The sequence below is a fragment of the Labeo rohita genome, unplaced genomic scaffold, assembly GCF_022985175.1.
Source record: "Labeo rohita strain BAU-BD-2019 unplaced genomic scaffold, IGBB_LRoh.1.0 scaffold_416, whole genome shotgun sequence".
In the NCBI taxonomy this organism is placed as follows: domain Eukaryota; kingdom Metazoa; phylum Chordata; class Actinopteri; order Cypriniformes; family Cyprinidae; genus Labeo; species Labeo rohita.
The window spans coordinates 1-25,736 of NW_026129334.1; the positions used below are offsets into that span (position 1 = coordinate 1).

Here is a 25,736-nt window from a genome sequence, read left to right on the forward strand (position 1 = left end):
ATTTATTATAATGATATTCTAATGGACCGCGTTGTGACATCATAACATCCGGAAAACAAACACTATAGTCCAAAAGGCGCCATTCCTTATAGTTCTTGAAAAGGATTTTTTTAAAAACAAAATATATCTCCCTTTGGAGTGGACTTTGAGATCTGTAACTTTGTAGATCTTTTTTATGCTCAAACATACACACCACACACTGACTAAAATTCAAAAAGTGAAAAAGCATAATAGGACCCCTTTAATGTGATTCATAAATGAAGGCCATAATAGATTCAGTCACTCTAAAAGGGGTCATCGGACCCTATTCCATCTAGGCTGCTAAGACTTGCTTCCAGATCTCATCTCTTCTGAATATTATTAATTCATCACTGTCATTAGGATATGTCCCCAAAACTTTCAAACTGGCTGCTATTAAGCCTCTCATTAAAAAAACACAACTTGACCCCAACAAATTAATTAATTACAGACCAATCTCGAATCTCCCATTTCTGTCAAAGATATTAGAAAAGGATGTATCCTCACAATTATCTTCCTTCCTACAGAAAAATGATATCTGTGAGGATTTCCAGTCAGGTTTTAGACCGTACCATAGTACCTGTATCTCCCTGTTAGTGGTACTGGATCTTAGTGCTGCGTTCGATACTGTTGACCACAACATTCTCTTGAACAGACTTGAAAATTATGTTGGCATTAGTGGTAGTGCATTGTCATGGTTCAAATCGTACTTATCTGACCACCATCAATTCGTGGCAGTAAATGAAGAGGTATCATATTGGTCACAAGTGCAGCATGGAGTACTGCAAGGTTCAGTACTAGGGCCGTTACTTTTTACGCTTTACATGTTACCCTTAGGAGATATCATCAGGAAATATGGTGTTAGCTTTAACTGTTACACTGATGATACTCAGCTCCATACCAATTTGATAAACTAAACGGATTGTGTAGTTGAGTTAAAAAACTGGATGACAAGTAATTTCTTACTGCTAAATTCTGAAAAAACAGAGGTGTTAATTATTGACCTAAAACCTCCACGTGTAATAACCTAAAACACTGTCTAATACTTGATGGCTGTTCTGTCAATTCTTTGTCATCAGTTAGGAACCTAGGTGTGCTATTTGATGGCAATCTTTCCTTCGAAAACCACATCTCTAGCATTTGCAAAACTGCATTTTTTCATCTCAAAAATATATCTAAATTACGACCTATGCTCTCAATGTCAAATGCTGAAACGTTCATTCATGCGTTTATGACCTCAAGGTTAGATTATTGTAATGCTTTATTGGGTAGTTGTTCTGGACGCTTAATAAACAAACTCCAGCTGGTCCAAAATGCAGCAGCTAGAGTTCTTACTAGAACCAGAAAGTATCACCTTAGCCACCAGATCCAGTTCGTATCCAGATCAGATGGTCACTGCAGTCCTCCGGATCCAGTCCGTACCCAGCCCAGACGGTGGATCAGCACCTAGAGATGACCTCTACAGCCCTGAATGTCAGCGGAGACCACATCGACTAGATGAGCCCCAGAGACGGACCCTCAGTAAGGACCTCGTCGCCTAGACGGCCATTGGCACAAGACCACGGGAACCAGATGAGTCCTCTGCGTCTGGCCAGAGGAGAACTGGCCCCCCCAACTTTTGCATTATTGATACACTGTTTCCTATTTAATACTGTACAGCCACTTTGTCACAATTCTGTATTGTTAAAGGCTGTATATAAATTAAGGTGACTTGACTTGACTGACTGAGGCTGGTCAAAAGGTGATGATAAGGCATTTGTGGCTTCATGTGGTCCCAGCAGAGAACAAGAGTTCTCTGTCCTCCTGAATTGATTAGCCTATTGCTGGTTCACCCCTGAGGTGAGAAGTCAGCGTAGGGCAGGAACTGGTCAAGATGGCATCATGTAAGCATGTAAGTTTTTATAATCACCCCAAATGGCTCACAGAAGACTCTGAGTTGTTCTCTTCTCTGAGGCCCCACATATTACTGCCTTGTATTTTGTGTTTTTCATTGTATTCTGTTGTATGCATTTGTTATGATAGATCTCTAGTGTAGCATAATCTCACCTATGCCATGGCCAATCGGATTACATATGCAAAACACCATGCTCTCAGACAAAGGGTCATAAAACTCCACAATATTCCCAACCTCCCGCTTGGAAATTCAGCCTTTTTCATTGGTCAACCCCACCCTGAGAGGCGTGACTCTTCCCAGACTTTAAAGGGCTCACGCATAGTTCCGCCTCTCTCTTCTGCTAAATCTTCCGATTGCTGCCCGTGCCTAAGCCGGCACCCGACAGGCCCCAACATATAGAACTGTGGCTCTCGACCACAAAGAGTCAGACTAATAACACTGGAGTTCATTTCTCTTAACCCTGGAATTCATCCTCATGGAAATGTCCTCAAACAGACATTTCTTTCTTCGGCACTTTTGAGTTTCTTCACTCGTCTCACATGAGTGACTCGCCTCAGTAATTCTGTGGTTCTTTTAGATCCAAAGAAGATGGGAAGGATGAGCTAGAACTCTTCGGGACTTCTCCAAGTTTGTGCCAGGCCTTGCGGCCTTGTCTTTCCATTCCCCAAAGATTACAGGATGTCAGCTGGGTCTCTCTCAGCTCTTGGTTCTCCTGCACTTTCCCATGGGAAGAAACTCCCAGTCACCTCAGAGTCAGAACATCTTTGGAGTTCATCACACTTCAGACCCGAAAGAACGTGATCGCGATTCCAAACCATCAAGACTTTCGCCCGAGACTGCATTCAGACACTGCGCTCACACAACATTTTTGCTACCTTGACATCGGAGCCTGTTCATTAACAAAATACAATACATTTTTAAAGAAACATTAAAGTTAATGCTCAATTTAAATAGTCCGTTGTTGCATTATGTGCTGTTATAGTCTTTGTGAAGGATAATGTTGTGGAGAGAAGGGAATAAAATAGCCTATTTGTGTTTATAATGTTTGTAAACATTTTGATTTAGGCTACCGGTATTTTAGCCTACACTATTTCTCAATGTAATTATTAGATGTCAGTCATGCAACGTATGTTTTTCCTCTCAAAATGCAATTTTATACAAGTAGCGTGTTTTAACTATTAAGCAAACATTTTAAATATATTGAAAAAATACTTTAATGTCTTTAAAGCCTTGAAATTTTCTTCTTTTGTTTAAAACTTTAACCAAAGTCTAGAAAAGATGATGCTGTAATTGGCTATGACTAAGCGCAAAATAGGTTAACCAGATCAAGACTCTCTTTGTGTGTGTGTGTGTGTTTTCTTTATTATTATTATTACTATTATTGTTATTATATTCGTTCCTTCATTTTACTCGTGCACACAACGTCACAATGTGCCCTGGATTTAGTTCATTTAGAATCAAATCAACTAACGAGTTAGTAAGTTGTGCACATGAGTCGCGTTCACTACAAAATGGCGGAAGCGTAGGGCTGCTGTTGGGCGCCGCTGTTGCAATGGAACGTTCTATTGACTTTCACTTCTTGTCAATATAAGTTCTTTGCTTACTTTTAGCTTAAGACTTCTCTTTATTCCTTAGTAAAAGTTTCTCTCAGCAGTTTTGTGAATAGGTTTTAAGAGAGAATGATGTCAGCATGCCTACTAACTATGCACACAGTGATTGGGTGATAGGGAAGGGATCTCTGTCAGAGATTAAACCACTTTGAGATTAATAAATTCAGCGCAGAATGGATCACGGTTGATCACCGCAAGATGCATGCCGGTTAGAAATAAGGTGTGTTCGACTTAACGCAGCGCTGCGCAGCTCGATCAAATTCTGACTTGAAGCAGTGCATGCCGGTTAGAAATTTTGTCCGACTTGAGGCGGCGTTGACACCTCGTGACTGTCACATGTGGCATCAGAGTACCGCCATAGCGATTCGAGAGCAGTCAACTGACTCAGCCAAGTATGGGCGCAGTTTCTTCAGAGCAGCTGCAGGAGCTCTGATGACCACATGGCTGTTTCACGATTGGCCAGATTCACCGCATGACAACGATCACGTCTGTTTTGGTTTTATCCAAGTCCGATAATGCTGACAAATCTGTTTTTAGAACAGTAAAAGTGTTTTTACTGTAGTCGCAATGTTATATTGAGTCACATTTATTCATAAAACACTGATAAAAGCATATATAACCCCACTTTATTAGTATTTAAATAGTATATGTTTATGTTGATCATTATTCTTGTTCAGATGGCGCTGTATTAAGCAGTATATGAAACGTGTTTCTGTTGCTCATGAAAACGCTTTTGAAAAGTCTGTGCATTTGATAAATATTGCATTTAATTCACTTCACTAACGAGAGCAGAAAGTGTCCGACTTGACGCCTCCGTTTTCAACTCCGCCCGCGACTGCTCTCGGCTACTCTCGTTGATCGCCGTCTGTAGCCGTGGATGAAGTCGAACACACCTTATATCATGTTTATCAGCAACACAACACGTGAGTGTGATAACGCGATATCCGCCTTTGATCTCGTAGGTATCTGTTCTACTTAGAGAGGTCAGAACTGTCCGTCTTGACTGCACTTATTTCACTCCTCCCCTAACTGCAGCCGCCTACTCTCGCCTACGTTTCAGGCGAGGCGAGTAGGGTGACCACCTGTCCCACTTTGCGTTGTACCGCACAGCATTTTCACCCCTTGTCCCGCACGTCGCATATTGAGAAAATGTCCCACATTTTCATCAGTCTGTTGTTTTTTATCGACTATATTAAGAAAACATTCATGCATTCTTTTGCCTTTTTAAAAAAAAGCTTTTTAATCATTCTTTTTGCGGCATAGTTTCTGCGCAAAGGATTTGCGAACCTCATCAAGTGATCTAGAACCACCGACGGAAATGGTCGAGCACACACGGAAAAAACATGATATTCTCTATTCATTTTAACAAGTTAAAAAAAAAAAAGACAAATGACAATGACAAATGTCTAGAGCACATTATTGTAATGCGGTGCGCATCAAAATGCGCAAGCACAAATCTCTTCTCTCGCAGACGGATTCTCTTTACTCTCATTAAAAAGACGCGCTTTCTCTCGCGTGCATGTGCGCACTCAGAAACACAGATTAGCGCATATTACAACAGATGTAACAAGTATTTACATAGCGTAACAGTAGAAAATGTATCAGTCTCACACGTGTCCCGCAAAATCACATCTATGTCCCGCAACAGCCCTGTTGCCAGGTAGTCACCCTAGAGGCGAGGCGCATCTCAAACGAGCCTGTTCACAGAAATATTGTAGAGTGCGGTATTATGTTGCCATATTCAAATACTTTTTTTTTTTTTTTAGATGTTGCCACATTCAAATGAAGATTTTAAAAAGCAAGCTAAGTGTCACTAATTAAACAAGTATATGTTCATCTGATTGTCAGCCTTTTACATGCCTGCTTCTCATAAACAATTAGCTGGTATGCATATAAACAGCCTTTTTATTAACAGAACAGATTAATCATGGCTGATAGTAAGAGATGCAAAACGTAAAATCTGGAGTTGGTATAACATCCAATACCACAAAAATGGTGTGGGAAAGCATATGTGTGCAGATAAATGCAGAGTATTAAAACGTTTAAGTTCAAAAGCAGATTGCTAACAACAGTTTCTGGGACAGTTGGGATTTGGTCTTAATGACTTAGGAGTCCTCTTCACTACTGCTAACATTTCACAGATTTAGGAGCTAGTTTAAACATTTTGTGAAATGCTCTTAAAGCAAATATTTAGGAGTCCTAAATTTAGGACTGACAAGCCCATTATTTTTAAGATTTTCTCCTAAATCAGCAAGTTATGAGCTACTTTTAGCCTTAAGATTTTTTGTGAATACGGGCCCTGTTTACTAACGAATTGTCAAATTGTATAGATACACATTATGGAGCAGACCAGAGGGGCCACTACAACCCTTTAGCCCTTCAGTACAGTGCGAGTAAGATTCAATTCAATTCAATTCAAATTTATTTGTATAACGCTTTTCACGATACATATCGTTGCAAAGCAACTTAACACCAAATTAAAGTTTTTACAATATATTTAGTAGTAGCTTACTAGTGGTGACTATGTCAAGTTGATGTACATATGGCAGAGATGTATGGTAAAGATCAATTAATGACGTAATCAAACAGACAAAAAAAAAAAAAAAAAAAAAAAAACACCATAAATTAGTAACAAAATTCGGTAGTGCTGTATGTTGTTTCAGGGTTGGCATCATCTGAAATCCTCTGAGGGGTTGGCATCATCTCTTCTTAAGTGTTCTGGATCCAGACTGGATCCAGAACACTTGAAGATTAAATCTTTTTTAGTCTATTTTTTTTTTCATTATCATTATTGTTGTTTAAAGAAAGGTGTCTACCACTAGAATCAGACTCTTCACTAGTGATTATCCTGTCACATCAAAAAGAGAAGTTCATTTCCATTTCCATAAAAAAAAACTGTTCACTAACAAAACATTTAAAACGTGATATAATAAAATTACTGAGATTTAAATGTTTCTTTTTTTGCAATAAATAAATAAATAAATAAAATTGCCATAATTTCTTTGTTCTTATTATTTCTGCCTATGAGTGAGAGGCAGGATCAGGATTTTTGTTTCTCTTTTGCGATCTGGAAACACTTTGGGCGTGCAAAGTGCGTATCTTGTCTATCTGGAAGAATCAGTCAGCAGTGCGAATTTATTTTGTACCGCGACGCTGTATTAAAAAATTAAGATTGACATGAATATTTTAAATTTGTCCTTTGTTTACAAAATATTTCAAATATCATGTGACTTTAGTCAGGATTTCTCTCGTTTATCATGCAAATAACTCTTGTTGTCTCACAGACATTACATACTGGGATTATTCGTAGCATTACGTACATTCATCTACCACCTCAACAAATACAGCATGCATCTCAAAGGGCCCATTATCCGTTAGACACAAACGTTCTGTAGGTACTGTTTAGTAAAAACCATAAGTTAAAAAACATTGCATTTACATATTTTTTTACATTGTTGCAACCTCTTTTTCAAGTTTCAAAGGGGAAAATTCACATTTACAGAAAAGCTAGTAACGCTTGTTAAATTAAAGCATGGGAAGAATATTATCAAATGCATAGCACCTACAGTCTAGTCTAGTCCTTTGGTTAAATATAGTCAAGTGAAATTTGAATCTGGTGACCTGTGTGTAGAAAGGCTTGTGCGAGGAATATGGTGGGGGCATAACCAGGCAGAATGATATTAAACTATGATTCCATCAAATCGCCAGGCTTATTTATTTGTGATTTGTCTTATTTTCCATCGACACTTCCTTATATCTTCTACAGAGAAACAAGAGCACCCGTCTGGTGTATTGCATATCACTATTACGAAATACATATTACTGTTTTAAAACAGGCATCTAGCCTATAAATAGCAACTAGGCACAGACAGACAGTTAGCTAGCTAGCTAGCCAGATTTAGATAGATAGATAGATAGATAGATAGATAGATAGATAGATAGATAGATGAAGCGGGATTATGACATTGCAATGAATAACATAATCACATCGAAAACATTAGCAACTTGCTATCAAATTTCTTCCAAAAGTTATAACTGTTAGACGTTTTCACGCGAGACATTGCGCTCCCAATTGATCACGCGAGAATGAAGATGGACCTCGTGGATTGGTCCCTTGAACACCAATTAAATCGAGGCTGAGTCGAGCCTTGCTGACAGGCAATCGGGATAAAAAGTTTGAGGTGGACACACAAGTAAAAGTTTGGAGAGTCGGAGGGAGGGGGTTAAATCCAGAGAGAAGATGAGCGACACAGATGCATCTGAGCAACCTCAGTCCGAAAGAAAAGTTATCGGTAGGGGTTCAGTGAGTTTAGCGACAATACGTTTATTTAAGACACATTACATATCATACTAATGAACACGTCACGTATGTGGAAACGCGACTGACAGGCTTTACTGACAAAATTGTCGTTTGTATTGATCAGCTGTTTTTTTCTTTCTTTCTTTCTTTCTTTCTTTCTTTCTTTCTTTCTTTCTTTCTTTCTTTCCTGATCTTGTATTTTGCTTTACCTTTCGACAGTAAGGGCTTTCAGAAAATGGTTTCATTTTTGTGGCGGACGGAATAAAGTTGATTTCATTACTTCCACGTGCTACTTTCGATGTATATTATCGAGAAAGGTAAATGCTTTTTAGATACCACATGGCTGCCCTCATCTTATTTGGGACTTATTTTACCATTTATTTTGGAGTAACTTCTCATTTGGCGGTCTGATTGTCTTTTGTTGGGATTTAGTATTCTATTTCTGTATTACGGCATAAAGAGAAGTTAAAGGAACACGTCTGAAGTTGTTTATATTTGAAGCAGGCCAATATTTGGCTGTTTACACAGTGAGACTGCGTCGATGACCCATATTTCTGCGCGCTGTCACCATGTGCTTTATGTGGGAGGGATTTAACTGCAGGTGTGCTGCATGTGGTTAGGTAAAGGCTTTACATTATCAGCCATATGTAATCGCTCATATTAACCCTTTGGGTCGCGTAGTAATAAGAGAACCTCTTCATATCGAGCCAGAAACGCGTGTATTGTCCTGACCTTCATGTCTGGGATTAAGTTGTGACCTGCGTTTGAGTGGGTAAGGTGGTTGAAGGGTCTCAAAGTTTGTCATGGTCCATAATGTTCAAATGAGTCAGTTCTTCAGGCTTTGCTTGAGCATGAACATAATCCTGCAGATCTTATGCTGATACTGTTTTTCGTATTTATTGCAGCGACAGGTGTACAGGGAACTGTGAAATGGTTCAATGTGCGCAATGGATATGGCTTCATCAATAGGTATGTTTAGTACTTAAAGGATTCCTCACCTGAATAGCTATATGCACAGAAACAGTCTGATGGATACTGTGGGGTCTAGACGTCTGGTGTCGTCCCTGCCCCACCAAACCATATTTCCGTGTGTAAATAAAGAAACCCCAGATTTTACTAGTAATCTAGGGGCTTTTGGGACCTGTGTGTTTGTAATCGTATTTCTAATCAAGTATTTAAATTATTGGTTTTATATCTATGTTCCATTTTCAGAAAATATATTGGTTAAAATATTGATTGAAATTATAAATTTAATTGAATGCTTTTTGTTTCACAGAAACGATACTAAAGAAGATGTGTTTGTTCATCAGGTAATGAGTTTGCTTCATAAACGCATAGCAATATTTAATTTAGGTTATTTAAAATAATTTTAAAATGGAAACTCTGTGGATTAGAAGGTTATGGCGCAATGCCATTAGTGTGTCGTTTTGAATAAATGTTTGACTACGATGGTAAATGCAAAGTATAAACATGACATTCTTCCCTAGTAAGTGTAAATTACATTACAAAAATGAAAACGTACTGAGATCACCTTTACAGTTATCTTTATAATTAGAATTCAAGTGTTCTTCAGATATTAACATTAATTTTTTTGCAGTGGTTTGACTTGGAGTGCCACCCAACATTGTTGAAAATGAATGTTTTACTGAAGATTTGCCTTTTCCCTTTGTGCAGACTGCAATAAAAAAGAATAACCCAAGAAAGTTCCTCAGAAGTGTGGGGGATGGTGAGGTGGTGGAGTTTGACGTTGTCGAAGCAGCTAAAGTAAGTATATGAATCAAAAGATTGAGGAACATTGTAGGTTTTATAACTTCTATATCTTCTAAAACTGAGCCTTTGTGTCAGGGCTCAGAGGCAGCAAATGTGACTGGTCCAGGGGGTATACCTGTCAAAGGCAGTCGATATGCCCCCAATAAACGAAGATTCCGTAGGCGCTTTTACCCCCCGTAATGCACAACCTGCTGAAGAAGAGGAGAAAGCTGGGGGGGGCTCCAGCAGGGCCCATATCGGAGGGAGAGGGCAGTGAAGAGAAAGGAGCCCCTCGGCCGCGTCATCGGCGCCAGCGTCCACGCAGAAGACCTATTCAGCCACAAGGCGAGGTGAGGTCCTTTTAAATGCTTTTTAACCAAAGGTCTAGTATTCCTTACAGGTATGTGCCAAAAAATTTGAATATCGAGGAAAGTCCATTTGTTTCAATAATTTGTTTCAAATAGTGAAACTTGTATGTTATATTAGTTCACTACACACAAAGTGAAATATTTCAAGCCTTTATTTGTTTCAATTTTGATGATTATGGATTAAAGACAAAAAAACAAAAACAAATCCAGTATTTCACAAAATTAGAATATTTCATGTGACCAATAAAAAAAGGATCTTAAACACATGTTGGCCTTCTGAAAAGTGTGTTAATGTACTGTATTATGTCCTCAGTACTTTGTTGGGCCTCCTTTTGCACTAATTACAGCATCAAGGCAGCGTGGCATGGAGGCGATCAGCCTTTGACACAGTTGAGGTGTTATGGTAGCCCAAGTTGCTTTGATATTGGCCTTCAGCTCATCTGAATTTCGGGGTCTCTGTTCCCTCATCTTCCTTTTGACAATACCCCATAGATTTTCAATGGGGTTTAAGTCAGGCGAGTTTGCCGGCCAATCAAGTACAGTTATTCCATGGCTATTAAACCAGGTACTGGTAGTTTTGGCTTTGTGGGCAGGTGCCAAATCCTGCTGGAAAATAAAATCATGAAGTGAATCTAAAAGTATGAAGCATGAAGTGCTCTAAAATTTCCTGGTAGACAGCTGCGTTGACTGGACTTGATAAAAGACAATGGACCCACACCAGCAGATGACATGGCTCCCCAAACCATCACTGACTGTGGAAACTTCGCACTGGACTTTAAGCAGCTTAACTTTTGTGCCTCTCCGGTCTTCCTCCAGACTCTGGGACCTTGATTTCCAAATGAAATGCAAAATTTACTTTCATCTGAAAACAGGACTTGGGACCACTGGGCAACAGACCAGTACTTTTTCTCCTTAGCCCAGCACAGACGCTTCTGATGTTGTTTTTGGTTCAGGAGTGGCTTGACGCATGTAATTCTACAGCTGTAGCCCATGTCATGCAGACGTCTGTATGTGGTGGTTCTTAATGCACTGACACCAGCCTCAGTCCACTCCTTATGAAGCTCCCCCAGATTTCTGAACCGCCCTTGCTTGACAATCCTCTCAAGGTTACGGTCATCCCTGTCACTTGTGCACCTTTTCCGGCAACATTTTTCCCTTCCTCTTAACACTCTGTTAATATACTTCGATACTGCACTCTGTGAGCATCCAGCTTCTTTTGCAATTGCCTTTTGAGACTTTTCCTCCTTATGGAGGGTGTCAATGATGGTCTTCTGCACAACCGTCAAGTCAGCAGTCTTCCCCATGATTCTGAAGCCTACTAAGCCAGACTGAGACAATTTAAAGGCTGAGAAAACCTTTGCAGGTGTTTTGCGTTAATTAGCTGACTAGATTGGGACACAGGGAGCCTACAATGTTGAACTTTGTCATGATATTCTAATTTTGTGAAATACTGGAATTTTTTTTTTTTTTTTTTTTTTTAATCTTTAATCCATAATCATTAAAATTGAAACGAATAAAGGCTTGAAATATTTCACTTGGTGTGTAGTAAACTAATATAACATACAAGTTTCACTTTTTGAAACAAATTATTGAAATAAATGGACTATCCCTCGATATTCTAATTTTTTTTTTTGGCACATGTATATTAACAGAAGTACTTTTGAAACCTTGTTAGTAAATTGTAGGCCCTGGTGACTATACAGTGATTATACAGAGTATATGAGTCACATTGTAGTAAGACACAGTTTTCTTGTCTTTGATTTAGGGAGAAGCAGGAGAGAAGAACGAGGAAGTAGATGGTGCCCAGCAGAAGCCCCCACCACGCAGGTTCAGACCTAGATTTCGAAGGTTTGTATATATTTAGACCTGATTAAATGTTGTCGTTGTCGTTGTCGTCGTCGTCGTCGTCGTCGTCGTCGTCGTCGTTGTTGTCGTTGTTATCTTGAGTAAAGTTCACAGCGGTGTTAAGTTGAAATGGAAACTGAAAATAAGGAGAAAGAGACAGGTTCCCTAAATTTTTTAAAAGTATATTTAAGGCTGAAAAACAGTTTTAAATTAAAGTATTTATAATGCTTGATTTACCAGCTCTAATCACCCTTTACATATATTATTGATTAATTGATTTATTTTGCATGAACATTTAATGAAATGTTCATGCAAAATAAATCAATTAATCAATCTCCACAGGGTACATGCATGTTTAAGGTAATGACCTTAAACATGCATGTACCCTGTGGAGATTTATTGTATTTTATGTAAACATGAAAGTCTTTCTTCTTGAATGTCCAGGCCATTACGTCCTCACCCGCCACCTGGAGAGGCTCAACAGACAGCAGTCTCTGCAGAAGAGCAAGAGTCACCCCCTAAAGAGAGCCAGACCAATAGGGAGCAGACTGAAGGGCAGCCCCGGAAACCCCGCAGACAGTTCAGTCGGCGCAGACAGAGGAAATCTGAATCTGGTGCCTCTAAAGTGAGTGAAAGATTTCTGTCCAAAATAGGTTGTATAAATGTCTTTAAGTATCTGGCTTGTCATTGTTTAGGATGGAGATGAACCTGAAAAACCGGAGTCCCTGGCTCAGGCCTCCAAGCCTGCTAATGTCAAATCCTCTTCTGAAGCTTCCCCAATACAATCCCTTAAAACTGATGTGAGTTATTGATGCATGTTATTTTTACACGCACCACAGGCCGGTCCCCACAATGTCAAAAACTTCAGGTTTTACTATCCTTGTGGGGACATTTGGTCACAAGAAAATAACATTCTTGTAACAAGTACACACACACACACGCGCGCGCGCACACATACACGTTTGTTTTTGTGAATTGTGGGGACTTTCCATAGACTTCTATAGTTTTTATATTGACCAAACGATACTGTTTATCCCCTCACCCAACCCTAAACCTACCCCTAAAATGTTAGGTTTTACTATTCTTGTAGCAAGAACAAGTACACACATACCCCCAACCAACCCCCCCCCATATATTTTATATTTTCATATCTTGTTTCTTGGTTTTTATGTCATGTAATGACACACATGATGACTACTCCATGTGCACTAACACCTGTTTCAACCTGTGTAGACACCTCCCCCCACTACTTCCAAGCCCTCAGAATGATTTCTATGATCTGGAAGGAATCATGTGACCCCTGGCAAGAGGTGAGACTTCCTGAGTTAAACTGGTGCTGTGTTTTGAAGGTGGTAAAGAGTTTTCGCCTTCAAACTACAACTGCTGCTGAAATAGATAGATAGATAAATAGACAATAGATGTTGTCAGTTTGACCACAGGCTAATCGAAGCAGCAACTACTCATCTGATTCTGAAAGGCTAAATTTGGGTTTTGCACCCAAAATTAAAAATTTTCTGTTAATTTATTTGTCCTCAGGTTGTTGTCGTTGCCGTCTTCAGTAGAACAGTAAAGATTTTTAGCTGAATCTGTGATCATTGGTGATCCAAAAAATGCAAGTCAATGGCCACTGTACTGGATAAACCAGTCCACTAAATTGGAATGAACCTTCTGAAACCACTTGTGGCACAAGCCAACACAGATCAACGGTTACTCAATCACAACTCCCTTTTGGACGTGGCCAACAGTCACTCGGACTTGAAATGAGCCACTATGTCAGTGTATATGATCCTCTGAGGAAACGCTTTGGAAAAGCTACGTATGAGTATGCATGAACCAAGCACTTGAGAGATTTTCTTGCACAGACTGATCATTTGCTTCCGAAGACCTTAGTGTATTTTCAGAAAACACGGGTATTATTATTTTTGTTTTTTCCCCTTCCTCCTCTCAAAGTAACTGTAGCTGTCAACTTGTATTTTATGAATCACCAAGAACCATGTTCTGCTAAAGAAGAAAAAGTCAGCTCCTACTTTGTCCTGACGTTGAATAAATTAAATGCTAATTTTAATTTTGGGTGATGCCGTTTAGAAAGGAGTTGTAGAAAACTTTAATTTCAGTTGGCAAAGGCAATTAAGCAATTATTAGATTTTAGCTTTTGAACCGTTTTGTATGTAAATTCACTTTTACTTTTTGATTTTTATCTTTGTTATTCTCTTTCATACCTCACATTTTGCTCTTCCTGTGTTGCTGTATAGGTTCCCGGCTGGGTTAGTTTGGGGGTAGGACCTCGCTTGTCTTGTCAAACATTCAACAAATGTGCAAACAGCTTGCCCCTCACATCTACATCCTTGTCCCTCCCTCAACTTGATTCACCTCTTGAGGTCTGGATTGTTTATCTGTCAGGGAGAGAGAAAGAGATGGATGGATGGATGGATGGAAAGGAAGGAAGGAAGGAGGGGGGTGGTCTTGGATGATGCATCTTTAGCAATTTAAAATTAAAACTGAAAAAGAGAGAGAGAGAGAGAGAGAAACCTGCTCTGAAAGCCTATTATAATTGCAATTTTTTCCCCTTTGTAGTTTTGTTCTGTACTATGGGCAATGAGCAGTAGAGAAAACTTGACCAGTTTGGCTACTTTAAGTTTATCAGTAAAAGGAAATGCCATCCAGTGTGATGAGCCCTGCACAGACTCTTCTCTTATTTATAACTAGATTAAAAAGGAAAACATGCATCCATTACAATACAAACTGGTTTGAAATTGTCCTTTTGTTTTTTTTGTCTTCTTTTCTTTTGGTATTTTCTTTTCTCTGGTGGGGATTTGTGCAATGCCGGTGACGTAAATAAAGTATTTGCAAAGCCTTCTGCCTCTTCTTTGGACCTTTTGGACTGATTGTTGTTGTTGTTGTTGTTGTTGTTGTTGTTGTTGTGCTTTTTTTTTATTTTTTATATATATATATATATATATATATATAGCCTGTGCTTCTTGACAGGAAATCTGTGTTCATGACTGACATCTCACAGTGCAAAAGTAGTATATACACAAGCTTAATTGTAATTTATCCATGCACTCTTGTACCAAACCTTGTTGAAAAACTGTTAATTTTTTTGTGCATGTACAGTTAAAAAATTGTCAGAGGATCAAAAACATGTTTAATTCAATCATATAAATGTTATGTCAAAATTACACTTAGCTCACCCCTCAAAATGTGGCATATAGTGACAACAGAATGCCTCATGTAAGGATTATAGGTTGTGTGTGTTTTAAATTTCACTCAAACAGCACTCCTTACCTCTTCTTTATTTAATCATTTGGGTTCTACACAAACATAACTGCAGTGAATAAAAATGTGTGTTTAAATGTTTGCTGTATTTAAAACTGATTTGTAAGAATGTTGGAGGTTTTGTGTGAAATAAGTCCTTTTTGTAATGTTTGTCAAGGATAGTATATGACCACATTATAAGCATTAAAAATGTGCTGATTAATTTTAAGCCTTGTTGAAAAAACTGTTTTATCCTTCAGAAGCATTTGACACTTCGTTACTAATTCTTTTTTTAAATAATGCTACAAATTAAAAGTATAGTCTACATCTACTATAGTTTGCAAAATCATAACTTGCTTTCTGGCGTATGGAAACCTATGTGTATTTTAAAGTGCGGGATCCAAAACTCAAGTCTGTTGTTGTCGTTTTTTTTTTTTTTTCCAAAAACTCAAACTTGCTCTCACTTCCAAAGTCCAACATCCGTCTTTATAATACAAATACCAAATGCCTTACTCTCTTTTGAGTAATAATGTTCTCTTTTTGGTATTCATCTCAATTTCCTCTCCAACCCTCAAAGAACGGTCAGTTGTGGTCATTCTGACCCCCCTTCCACCATCTATCTTGCTCTCAAGCTTCAGTTCTCTGTCCCATCAGAACCTAGGTAGTCCAGTTCTGTACTGTGCTTCCCCTGATCCATGTTCTCTGTCCCATCAGAACCTAGGTAGTCCAGTTCTGTACTTATAATGTTCTGTGGATGGCGGTGAAAGGTGGCTGAGATCTGGTCAAAAGTTTTTCCTCGCGTTTCAGGAACTCGGAAAAATGTGAAGAGCAGAAAGAAGAAGAGCAGCACAGCGAAGATGAGGAAAACGTATGGACCACACAGGTTCTGTGGAAAGGAGAGATTGAATGTAATGGAATTAAGGCACATTTTGATTAGTAGGTAAATGAACCAGTGCTAGCGAGGGAAAAAAAAGCTGTTTCCTCTACACCCGGGGTCTGAACTCCGGTCCTGGAGAGCCGCAGTCCTGCAGAGTTCAGCTCCAACCCTAATAAAAACTCACCTGCCTCTAGCTTCATAGTAACCCAGACAATGTCGAAATGGCATACTTACTGCTTACTGTTTACTGCCCAGTACACAGTGCATACTGCTTACTATTTTTTTTTTTTTTTTTGAAGAATAGCGTGTGAAACAGTATACAATAAGCAAAACAATTTTCATAGTAGTATGCTTGTCACACAACAAACACTTAATTCACTTAATTAAACACATTAATTCAGCACAGCTGCTGAGGTTGTTACCTTACAAACAAATGTGCTAACAGTTCTTGGAAAAAGGGATATACTCTAGTTACAAATAATGATAAATTCTGTTTACACTAAAATAGCAGCATTTTCTTTAGCAAGAGGTGTGCAAATAGTAGTTAGGTGGAAGATATTTATACTTCAGTACTGTAGTACATTATAATATACTATGCTGTAACATATTGAGTGCAAATTCATATATATACATTTTATTAGATGAATGCCACTTTATTGGGACAAAAACCTCCCTAAACCTACAGTTAAGTATAACACTGTATTATTAATGAGGTGTTTTATTTGAACTTTTCAAATATTTACTTTATTGCGTTTCTGATTTGGTATGTGATGGGAAAATGAGAAGCATGAGTTTGTCAAGAGTTGAATTCGAACGCGGGTCGATCCCGTTAAAAGCACACTGCTTGTCCTGTCTTTTATTTGCTGCAACATTGGTACTACAGAGAAACACGTGTCTTTTGCAGTGCTGTTTATCGCAGCTAGACGTTGGTGGGCGGAGTTATTGTAAATTGGTCTATTTGTCTTTAGAGTAAATACACTGTTTCTGTTTAGAGTTGCTTTACAGCGGAATTGAATTAGGTTTGCATAATTGAAATATTATTTTTATTTATATATGTTATTATATTACTGCAATATTATTATTACTTAATATCTTTGAAACATTAAGTACTGTATAAAGCGCTATAGAGATAAAGGTGACATCATTTTACTTGATCGGAAACGTGCCGTAGAGAATAAAGTACAATTTATGACCTACTAACAATTTTTTTAGATTCACAGCGATAGTTTGTAGTTTACATGTATATGTATATATGTACATATACATGTGTTACATTTATAATTACTATTATTCCCCGCCCCCAGTTTACTCACACATTTGAAGATGAAAAGTCACATGGCGCGCATTGCGTTCTGGGAAATAGTTATACCGTGCCGTGTCTTCAGGTGCATACATCAAATTTCAGCAAATGTATCAGGTAATCCGGGCATTCCATGCATACAGAAAATTCACATACTTTTCACAGTATACACATTGCATACTGCGATATAGTAGGAGTTGTATGGTGGTATGCCATTTCGAACACAGCTTCTGTACTGATTTCAGTTTACTTAAGTTATGTTTAGCAGATTCTGGCTAATATAGTAGGTCATCCAGATAATTCATGCATACAGAAAATTTGCATACTTTGCACAGTACACATACTGGGTACTGCAGAAATAGTAAAAGTAGTATGATAGTATGGCATTGCGAAAACAGCCGTTGATTAGCCTGTTCAGGTATGTTTTATTAGGGTTAAAGAAAAACTCTGCAGGGCTACAGCTCTCCAGGACAGACATTTGCTACCTCTGCTTTACACTTACAGCAACATATTGGAAGCCCATGCCAATTAGGAAGTTTGCAGTCCAGTTGGAACAGCCTGCTACAGCCATGGCTGCTGGTCTGGGACCTTGTGAGAAGAGTTCAGCCACAAAGAACCAAGGGATAGGTCCTGGTCCCACTTCAAAAAAGGCAACAAAACCAAAAATGGCCACCATGCTAAGGTAGCTCATTGATGGCACAGTCTCCTGTGAACACAAATAAGATGAACTCTGAATTAGGGCAGACAGCATGCACACAATTTTACAACCAGCTTCTGCATTATCATTTCTCAAGTAGTCTGTAGTGTAGAAACTGATTTTCTTTAAATTGTGTATTTTTTCAGTAACTATTTTTTTGATGCACAACATCATGGTGAATCTATAAAGAAAAAACACATTTTGCTATATAAGTGATCCATTATTTTCCTGAAGAGTATTGTGGGACTGACCAGTAATGTGAGGGCAGCTGTCATGATGATGGCACAGATACACATTCCAGCAAGTCCAAGCATGTGGAGTGTCCGGCGGCCTATACGCTCGACCAGGAAGAGCTGTTTATTGGACAAGTGAGTGAAAGACATATAAAGTTTGATGTAGTTTGGCTTGTTTTATGCTAATAATATAGTTTAGATGATTTGATTTTTGTCATTTCATTATATTAAATAATTGCAGTTCTTTAAAATATTAAGGGATTTACTTTTATTCATTTTTTCAATGCTACATTTTAGCCGAACAGGTGTTTGCTTTTCTAATTGTTTTTATTGAATTTTATTGTCTTCTCATGACTGATCTGCCCACACTTATAAAACCACTGACATCTGACCAAAATCTGTTCTATTTTTGATCTACAAATATTATGGGAAACTGATAAGTCTCAATAAAGGATATTTTGCCATCTCATCTTGATAGTCCTTCTTTAAAGATTCATGAGATCTGTTTTTTTACGTACCGAGACTATAGTAAAAGCACAGTTGACAGCTCCAGCACCTATGGTGGCATACACTGGACTTTCCACCCCAGCCTTTTTGAAGATATCAGTTGAATAATAGAAGATCTGAGCAGTGGAAAGCAAGAGCAAGTGTGAGGAAAAACATGAAAAAATGGGTTCATTTCTAAGGCATGCAGAAAACAACTCCACCTCTACCATAATCTTTGATATTAAATCCAGATCATATATTTCAGTTTACCATTCTTAGAATATTCTTACTGCCATAAAGTAAACATGTAATAAAAGTCTTCTTTCCATTTAATCGCCATAAATGATTACAATGTTTATGTTTAATGCACATTAATTCAGTATTTATTTATTTATTTTTTACATAAACACTTTATTTTTTGTGCCATCATATCAGCAAGGGTCAATTATGTATATTAAGTAATTTTAGAAAACTAAATTTTGATCAACTGAGCACATCTTGCAGCACTCACCGCATTAATTCCTGAAAGCTGCTGAGAGAGCTGCAGCAGGACAGAGATGATGATGGGCTGCTGGTACAGAGGAGAGCGAAAGAGCTCAGCGATAGATACTTTTCTCTCCATGTCCATCTTCCTTTTTTCCTCCTTCATTTCAGCCAAGTCCTCACTGACCTCCAGACGGCCAGTCAGACGCCGCAAAGCTAAAGAAGAGAGGAAATTTTTCTTGATTTAAGTATTCAGTACGGTGTATGTGTGTTTATCAACTAAAATTAAATTACATTATAATAAAGTGCATACCAACATATTTTGAAAAATATTTTTAAACATGTAACAAGTACATATAAAATTTGCATACAGTGTTGTGTAGTATGACACACCGCTCTTTGCATGGTGCTCTTGGCAGCGGACGATATAGAGGAAGCGCGGGCTCTCAGGACAGAAAGGCAATAGCGTCATCTGTAGGACTGTAGGGAGTACGGTAACACCCAGCAGCACCGGCCACAACTGCTCACTGCCCAACAGGGATTCGAGTCCTAAAATCTGAAGAGAATAATAATGAGATAGATAATGAGAAATTAGCGAAAAGGGAAAATTATATTGGTAATTAAATAATAATGGAGGACTAAAGACTGTACACTCTAATTACTGATGAGTTCAAACAGTCAGAAACTGATAAGCAAGAAAGAACAAGAAAAAAAAAAAAAGTTTAAATGAACCTAACTTTTTAAGTTGCTAAACCATTTTACTGTCTGGCGTCGATTTAAAAGTATGCAAATTTCCTACCTTATTTGTAAATTAAATTCATCCTCAATGCCTCTTCTATTGTTTTAGGTTTATCCATAGTAATTAGAATGCTAGAAAAACATACAGCTGCTTTTCCAAGTAAAACTGCCAAATAACGTTTACATGTCGTTACGTTATGAATGTTTTTTTTTTTTTAATATTCCCAGTGAATATGAATTAAAACTCCTACCCGGGTGGCACTTCTCCACTAACAAAAAAAAAAAAAAAAAAACGTTGCAAAGTAACGTTGCAAACAACAATAAAGTCAGAGAAGGACTTTAACTACAAGCGACACAAGCATATGGAAAACAAAGGTATTGTTTCCTCTTCTTTCCTGATGTTTGTTATTATTTAAAATTATATATACATTTTTATAAGCTTTTTTTTAAATTTACCACTTAATGTTGACAATAACGTATATCTTCAACATTATCTATGACCAAATATTTTTTTAGTGGACTTTCAACATTTCAAGCTTTGCTTGAGAAAGAATTAAAAAAAAATACAGTTATAATTTTTTTTTCATTTGAAAAACATTTGTTTGATTCAAACTTCTTGAGGTTGTATAAAGTAGCCTATGTTTACCTGCTGTTGTATTATTTATAAAATTCATGTGCAAACAGAGGATATTTGGTAAAGTTGAGTTTGTTCTTCATAAATCAGTGGAATCAAATCAGTTTGATTGTATGCAAATAATTGTCCATACTTGGACAAACAATGCCCCAAATTATGAGAATATGGTCCAGGTGTACTGCTTATTTTAGTGATAAATAACTATTAAGTAGTGGTGTAGTGATCACAAAACTCACAGTTTATAATAAATAATAAAATTCAAACTTTATTAAAGACAAGTATACTAATACAAGTGAAGTTATTTTTTTAAAGAAAATTTCAGATGGACATATTTTACATTTGTGATTAAATGATCAGATTGAATTTTTGTGTGAACTATGCCTTTAAATGTTGCCCTGTGCCCTTGTTTACACATAAATCATTTGTTTATGATAAAATATAATATCCGACAGCATTATTGTATTTTCTGAAAAAATGTAGAAAGTCGGTGTCAGAGTGGCTAATCAGTGACAGAATCAGTGAAGAAGTCGGGGGAAGAAATCATTATGCGATGTCACAGTGGAGAGCAAGATGGGTAAGTTTTAAAATATTCTTGATTTCTAAATGAAAATACAATCTTTAAAAGGACAAGAATCATCTGTTTTGACTGTGAAAATGTGGCACAGTGGTTGATTAATTGCTGTCTTTTTAAAGGGTCGATGGAAGAGCGAGAACAAAGGAGTGAGGAGCTGCAATATTGGTTTGTTTGTGAAATAATGTATTTTAGATGTTTCAGATGTGCATATATAATGTTTGTCAGGAGCTTCATTTGAACTTTTTTTAAGTTACGTTTTATAAAGTTATATTTTACAAATATACAAGTTGTAATTGTCATATGTTCAAATTATTCCAACGAAACCTTGCTTAAAGCATGCAGAATACAAGTTATTAAGTTTTTACAAGAAATAAGGAGCTTAAAATTTTATTAGATACTTGTGTTTTATAAAGTTGTAAATGTACAAGTTATAAAAGTCATGTTGAAATTTTGCCAAATAAACTTTGCTTAAAAGCATGAACTACTGGTTTCTGTTTATTGAATACCTTTAGCATTTTAGTGGATTTAATGTAATGTTTGTGTTTAGGGGTTTACTGTAAAATAAGATAACCCAATCAGACAAATATATTAGCCCATATGTATACCTGTTGTGGCTCATAAGAGACCTACATAAGACCTAGCTGGGTTCCATCACTAACCCATGTAGGCAGACTCATGTAGGCACCAAATGGGAGCTGCCTGGTTAACCCAAATGGGCCCTATATGGAGCCCATCAAGGGCCCACCATTGTCCATGGAAACTAAGGACAAGATTAGCTGGGTCCCAGTTGGGTAGCCCAGGAGGGCCCCAGATATCAGCCCAGCTGCAACCCCTATGGGCCCCACATGGCTGTGTTGGCTGTGAGTTTTGCATCAAACACAATGTGATATTCAGCAATCGAGATCTGGCAGGAACAGCGCATTTTTCCGCTTGGGCAAACGCTTCGAGGACAGCTTACCTCGTGCATGAAATCAGACGCATACCAGCAAAACACTGTGAACGCACTAAAATTCTGACGAGTTATAGCAATAGAGTGGAGGCGAGAAAGCTGCGGAGAATTCGCTCGCCTGAAAGCTTCCGTAACTGATGTAGATTTAGAAAAAATTACCCTTTTTTTTAAATAAATAATTTTCGTACTTATTCCCAACACTTTATTAAGCTTTAAGTTAAATCTCAAATGAGAAGGGATCAACTTATAATAATGTTTACATTATTTAGCCCATGAACTCATTCTCTCAGACAGCCTGGGTATTCAGAGCATTCACAGCTTATATGGACGGAACGCCACTGCTGTGCAGGTGTGTGTCTGTAGTATTGCATGTATGTATGTCTCTATATGGAAGCGAGAGTGGGAGAAAGAGTGTAGCCTGTGTTTTCCCAAAGTCCCTTTAAGGCAAGTCATTTCACTCGGCGGCCATCTTTGAAATGCCTCTCGGGCAGGCAAGTGCAGCTCCTATCTATTTGAATGGGGAAACATCAAATTCTCCAAAACTATTCACCAAGCTTACGATTAAATTTAATATTTGAAATCTGACAACAAACTGCCTCTTAAATGTTGTTCCTTATGCTCCAATAGCGTAAAAAAAAAGCTTATTTTTCAGGCGAGATCTGCCAGTGTGCATGCTCAGTACTAAGCGCACGTCTCAGAACGCTGACTGTTTCTATCCACAAGTATCCGGGGTTCGCTACTGTAAAAAAAGAACGTGGGTACAACTTCCGGTGAGGTGGCGGATGTAGTATACCAATTGTATTTTGTGTGCTAATTAGCGAAGAGTCTAAGTGTTTTTAGACCATTGTTTATTTTGTAAAGATGCACGCCTTTATGAGAGATCTCATTACGTTTTTAGAGACAACATATGCTTTTCGAATTTGTGTTCCCACATCATTAGCAACTTTGGATCACTAAATATTGAGCTAGTGAAATGACATTTGAACCAAGATATTTTGTGTTAAAGGGCATGCCAGATGAAGCCTAGATTTGAGGCTTATTAACATAGAAATCCCTTTCGTAGAAGCCTCACTTTCTGTCCAGTCATGAATCGCAGGTGATTCACTTTGCGTGTCCTGATGTTCGACCCCCAGATCTTACTTTGTGAGTGCATTTTCATTGGTACCTATTTAATCATTAAGTTTTTAATACCCAGTCATACAGGTAATATGAAGAATACAAATTATTTCAGGAAAATTAAATATTTGCCATATGCAATTAATATATGTGTACATTATTCTTCTATTACATCATACTGATATTCATACTGGCATCTAATGGCACTGTTCAATGGGTAAATTAATTTATCAGAGTCAGAAATTCAACAAACAAACAAACAAACACACACACGGTTAGGCTTTTATTTGTGCATATAACATGGATTGATCTATGGAAATTGTGGTGAATGTTGCTTCTGACAGAGCTTCACAGGCTTTTGGCTGATTTATTTTTTACTAACCACCAGATTGCGCTGTTTTCGACACTCTCGAAGCTTTGAATCTTTTCCCGAAACAGTCGAAACAGAGGAAAGTCTCGGTGCTTCAGGAGGCTTCATTTGCTCATCACTCCTGTCGACTGTTGAATGAATGAGTGTCACCTCTCGCTTGTTTACTTCGAACCGGAAGACGCTCCCACTTTTGACGCAAGGCCTCATGGGGCGTAGGAAACTTGTGGATTTTTTTATTATTATTATTCTTATTCTTCTTATTCTTATTATTAATGCTTGAACAAACAGTACATTAGAACATAGCCAAGGGATCACATACAAAACTATAAAATAATAACCAGTAATAATAAATTAAACAAACGGCAAACACAAACGCTTACACATTAATAATAAAATAAAAAACTGTTACCAAAATAAATAAATGAATAAAAATAAGAATAACAAATAAAAACCCCAAAATGAGAATGACATTACAATAACATTACAAAGATATTCAATTAAGCGCACGTAAGGAAAGCATCTAAATACATGGATTTTCTTTAAATACCTCTGTAAATATTTTAGGAATCTTAGGCTTTTTTTATTCTGTATAAGATGAAGAGATTTTAGAAGTGAGTTTAGTTCAGTTTTAAAAAGGGGATAGGATGGGTAACTATTTGCAAATTTTTGTTTGTGTATGAAAAATTTACCATATAAAATTAAAAAAAAAAAAGTTATAGTATGTTCCAGGGGTTTATTTTTAGTATTATTACAATAAAAAATAATGTCTTTTAAACTAAAGGAGTGTACAACATTGGCAGAATCAAATATAAAAGAACCTAGGTCAGACCAATTGTGGATAGCAACCGGGACTTCTAAGGGCATCTGCAGTGACGTGCTGACTTTACTAGTCAATGATTGGCTCTTTCATTAAGAAGGCGGGGCTTCGCATTAATAATAAGCGTTTCATCTTTCCCTATTCAAAACTATACGAGAGACAAGTCTTGGGTATTCTGTAGTCTTTGGTTTTCCTAACATAATAAAGCGTAGTTTTGAAAAATATGGATATAATTTGTCATTCGTATTCTATTGTTTCAAATATTTATTTATATCATTAACATAATTCAGTACATCTGTTTTTATTGTAAATAAAACTAACAAATTGTTAATTTGTATTCTCTGTTTTATTTTCTGTTGCAGAAACATTTCAGTTGTGTTTCTGTTGTGTTCTGGTTTTACATGAGCAGAACATTTAGTTACAGTATAGTTACAACTACATGGCATTTTTTATATTGTGCATCAGATGTTTATATTTAGCGTCATATCCGTAATAAATATATGTATTTTTGATTATATTGCTTTTACTTGACTATATTTACATATGTGACCTTGAAGTAATCCAAAAGTAATCAAATTACATTACTTTCATATTGTGGTGCTTGGATTATATTACTGACTACTTTTTTCATCAAGTAATTTGTAACTGTAACTTAAATTTTTAAAATAATCCTCCCAAGCAAACTGTAAAACTGCACTACAAACCAGTGTGTTCATAATTAAGATAATATATTAAAATAATGTGGTAAGATGCACCAGTTTGCAATATCAAGCAGCAAAACAAGCTCTTTTGTACAATTAAAAATAGCTGGACGCAGATAAGACCGCAAGCCACACCCATTAATTTACAAACTCTTACAGGAAAAATAAGGTGGATAAAGTCCTAAATGGTTTAGCTCCTCAGTACTTAAGAGAGCTCTTATCATATTATAATCTTTCAGGTCTGCGGCAATCTCACAATTCTAGACAGTTGAAAAAACTAGAATATCAAAATCAACTGCATGCGGAAGATCCTTTTCCTATTTAGTGTCCAAACTCTAGTTTTCCTAACATTGTTCGTGAGGCAGGCACAACCTGTCCATTTAAATCTAGATCAAAGACCCATCTTTTTTAGCTAACATAAACATATCACTTTTCAATAATTCAAATCCCTTACAGGATTGTTAGGCTGCATAAATGAGGTCAACTGGAACCAATAATACATAACATCCAATGTAACATCCAATGTACTTGTTACATTATAAGTGGATTAGCATCTACACTAATATTAGTTTGCCTGTCTCATTCTTATTCCAAGGTTATAGTCACCCAAATTCGCTCCTAATCCAGACCAGATGGTTGATTAGCACCTAGAGACGACCACATCCAGCCCTGAATGTCTGTGGAGACCATGACAACTAAACTATCCATAGAGACAGATCCGC

At 37.3% G+C, this 25,736-nt stretch overlaps 2 protein-coding genes across 2 annotated transcripts in view; one reads left to right on the top strand and one right to left on the bottom strand.

Annotated features, from left to right (window-relative positions):
- The first annotated feature begins 7,679 nt into the window (after window positions 1-7,679).
- Window positions 7,680-14,636, top strand: LOC127160656 (Y-box-binding protein 2-A-like). Its single transcript, XM_051103314.1, is given in 12 exon segments — window positions 7,680-7,814; window positions 8,728-8,791; window positions 9,099-9,132; window positions 9,497-9,586; window positions 9,668-9,763; window positions 9,765-9,803; window positions 9,805-9,921; window positions 11,705-11,787; window positions 12,229-12,409; window positions 12,480-12,584; window positions 13,018-13,094; window positions 14,037-14,636. Coding segments are annotated over 11 exon segments (897 nt in total). The 5' UTR covers window positions 7,680-7,762; the 3' UTR covers window positions 13,054-13,094; window positions 14,037-14,636.
- A 63-nt stretch (window positions 14,637-14,699) lies between these two features.
- The window catches only part of LOC127160655 (solute carrier family 2, facilitated glucose transporter member 4-like), a 32,710-nt gene continuing 21,673 nt past the window's right edge, over window positions 14,700-25,736 (bottom strand). Inside the window, exons 6-11 of the mRNA XM_051103313.1 lie at window positions 19,509-19,671; window positions 19,144-19,331; window positions 18,665-18,769; window positions 18,165-18,266; window positions 17,719-17,922; window positions 14,700-15,925 (exon numbers count right to left, since the gene is read on the bottom strand). Coding sequence (XP_050959270.1) covers window positions 15,674-15,925; window positions 17,719-17,922; window positions 18,165-18,266; window positions 18,665-18,769; window positions 19,144-19,331; window positions 19,509-19,671 — 1,014 coding nt within the window. The 3' untranslated portion in view covers window positions 14,700-15,673. The remainder of the gene's footprint in view (window positions 15,926-17,718; window positions 17,923-18,164; window positions 18,267-18,664; window positions 18,770-19,143; window positions 19,332-19,508; window positions 19,672-25,736) is intronic.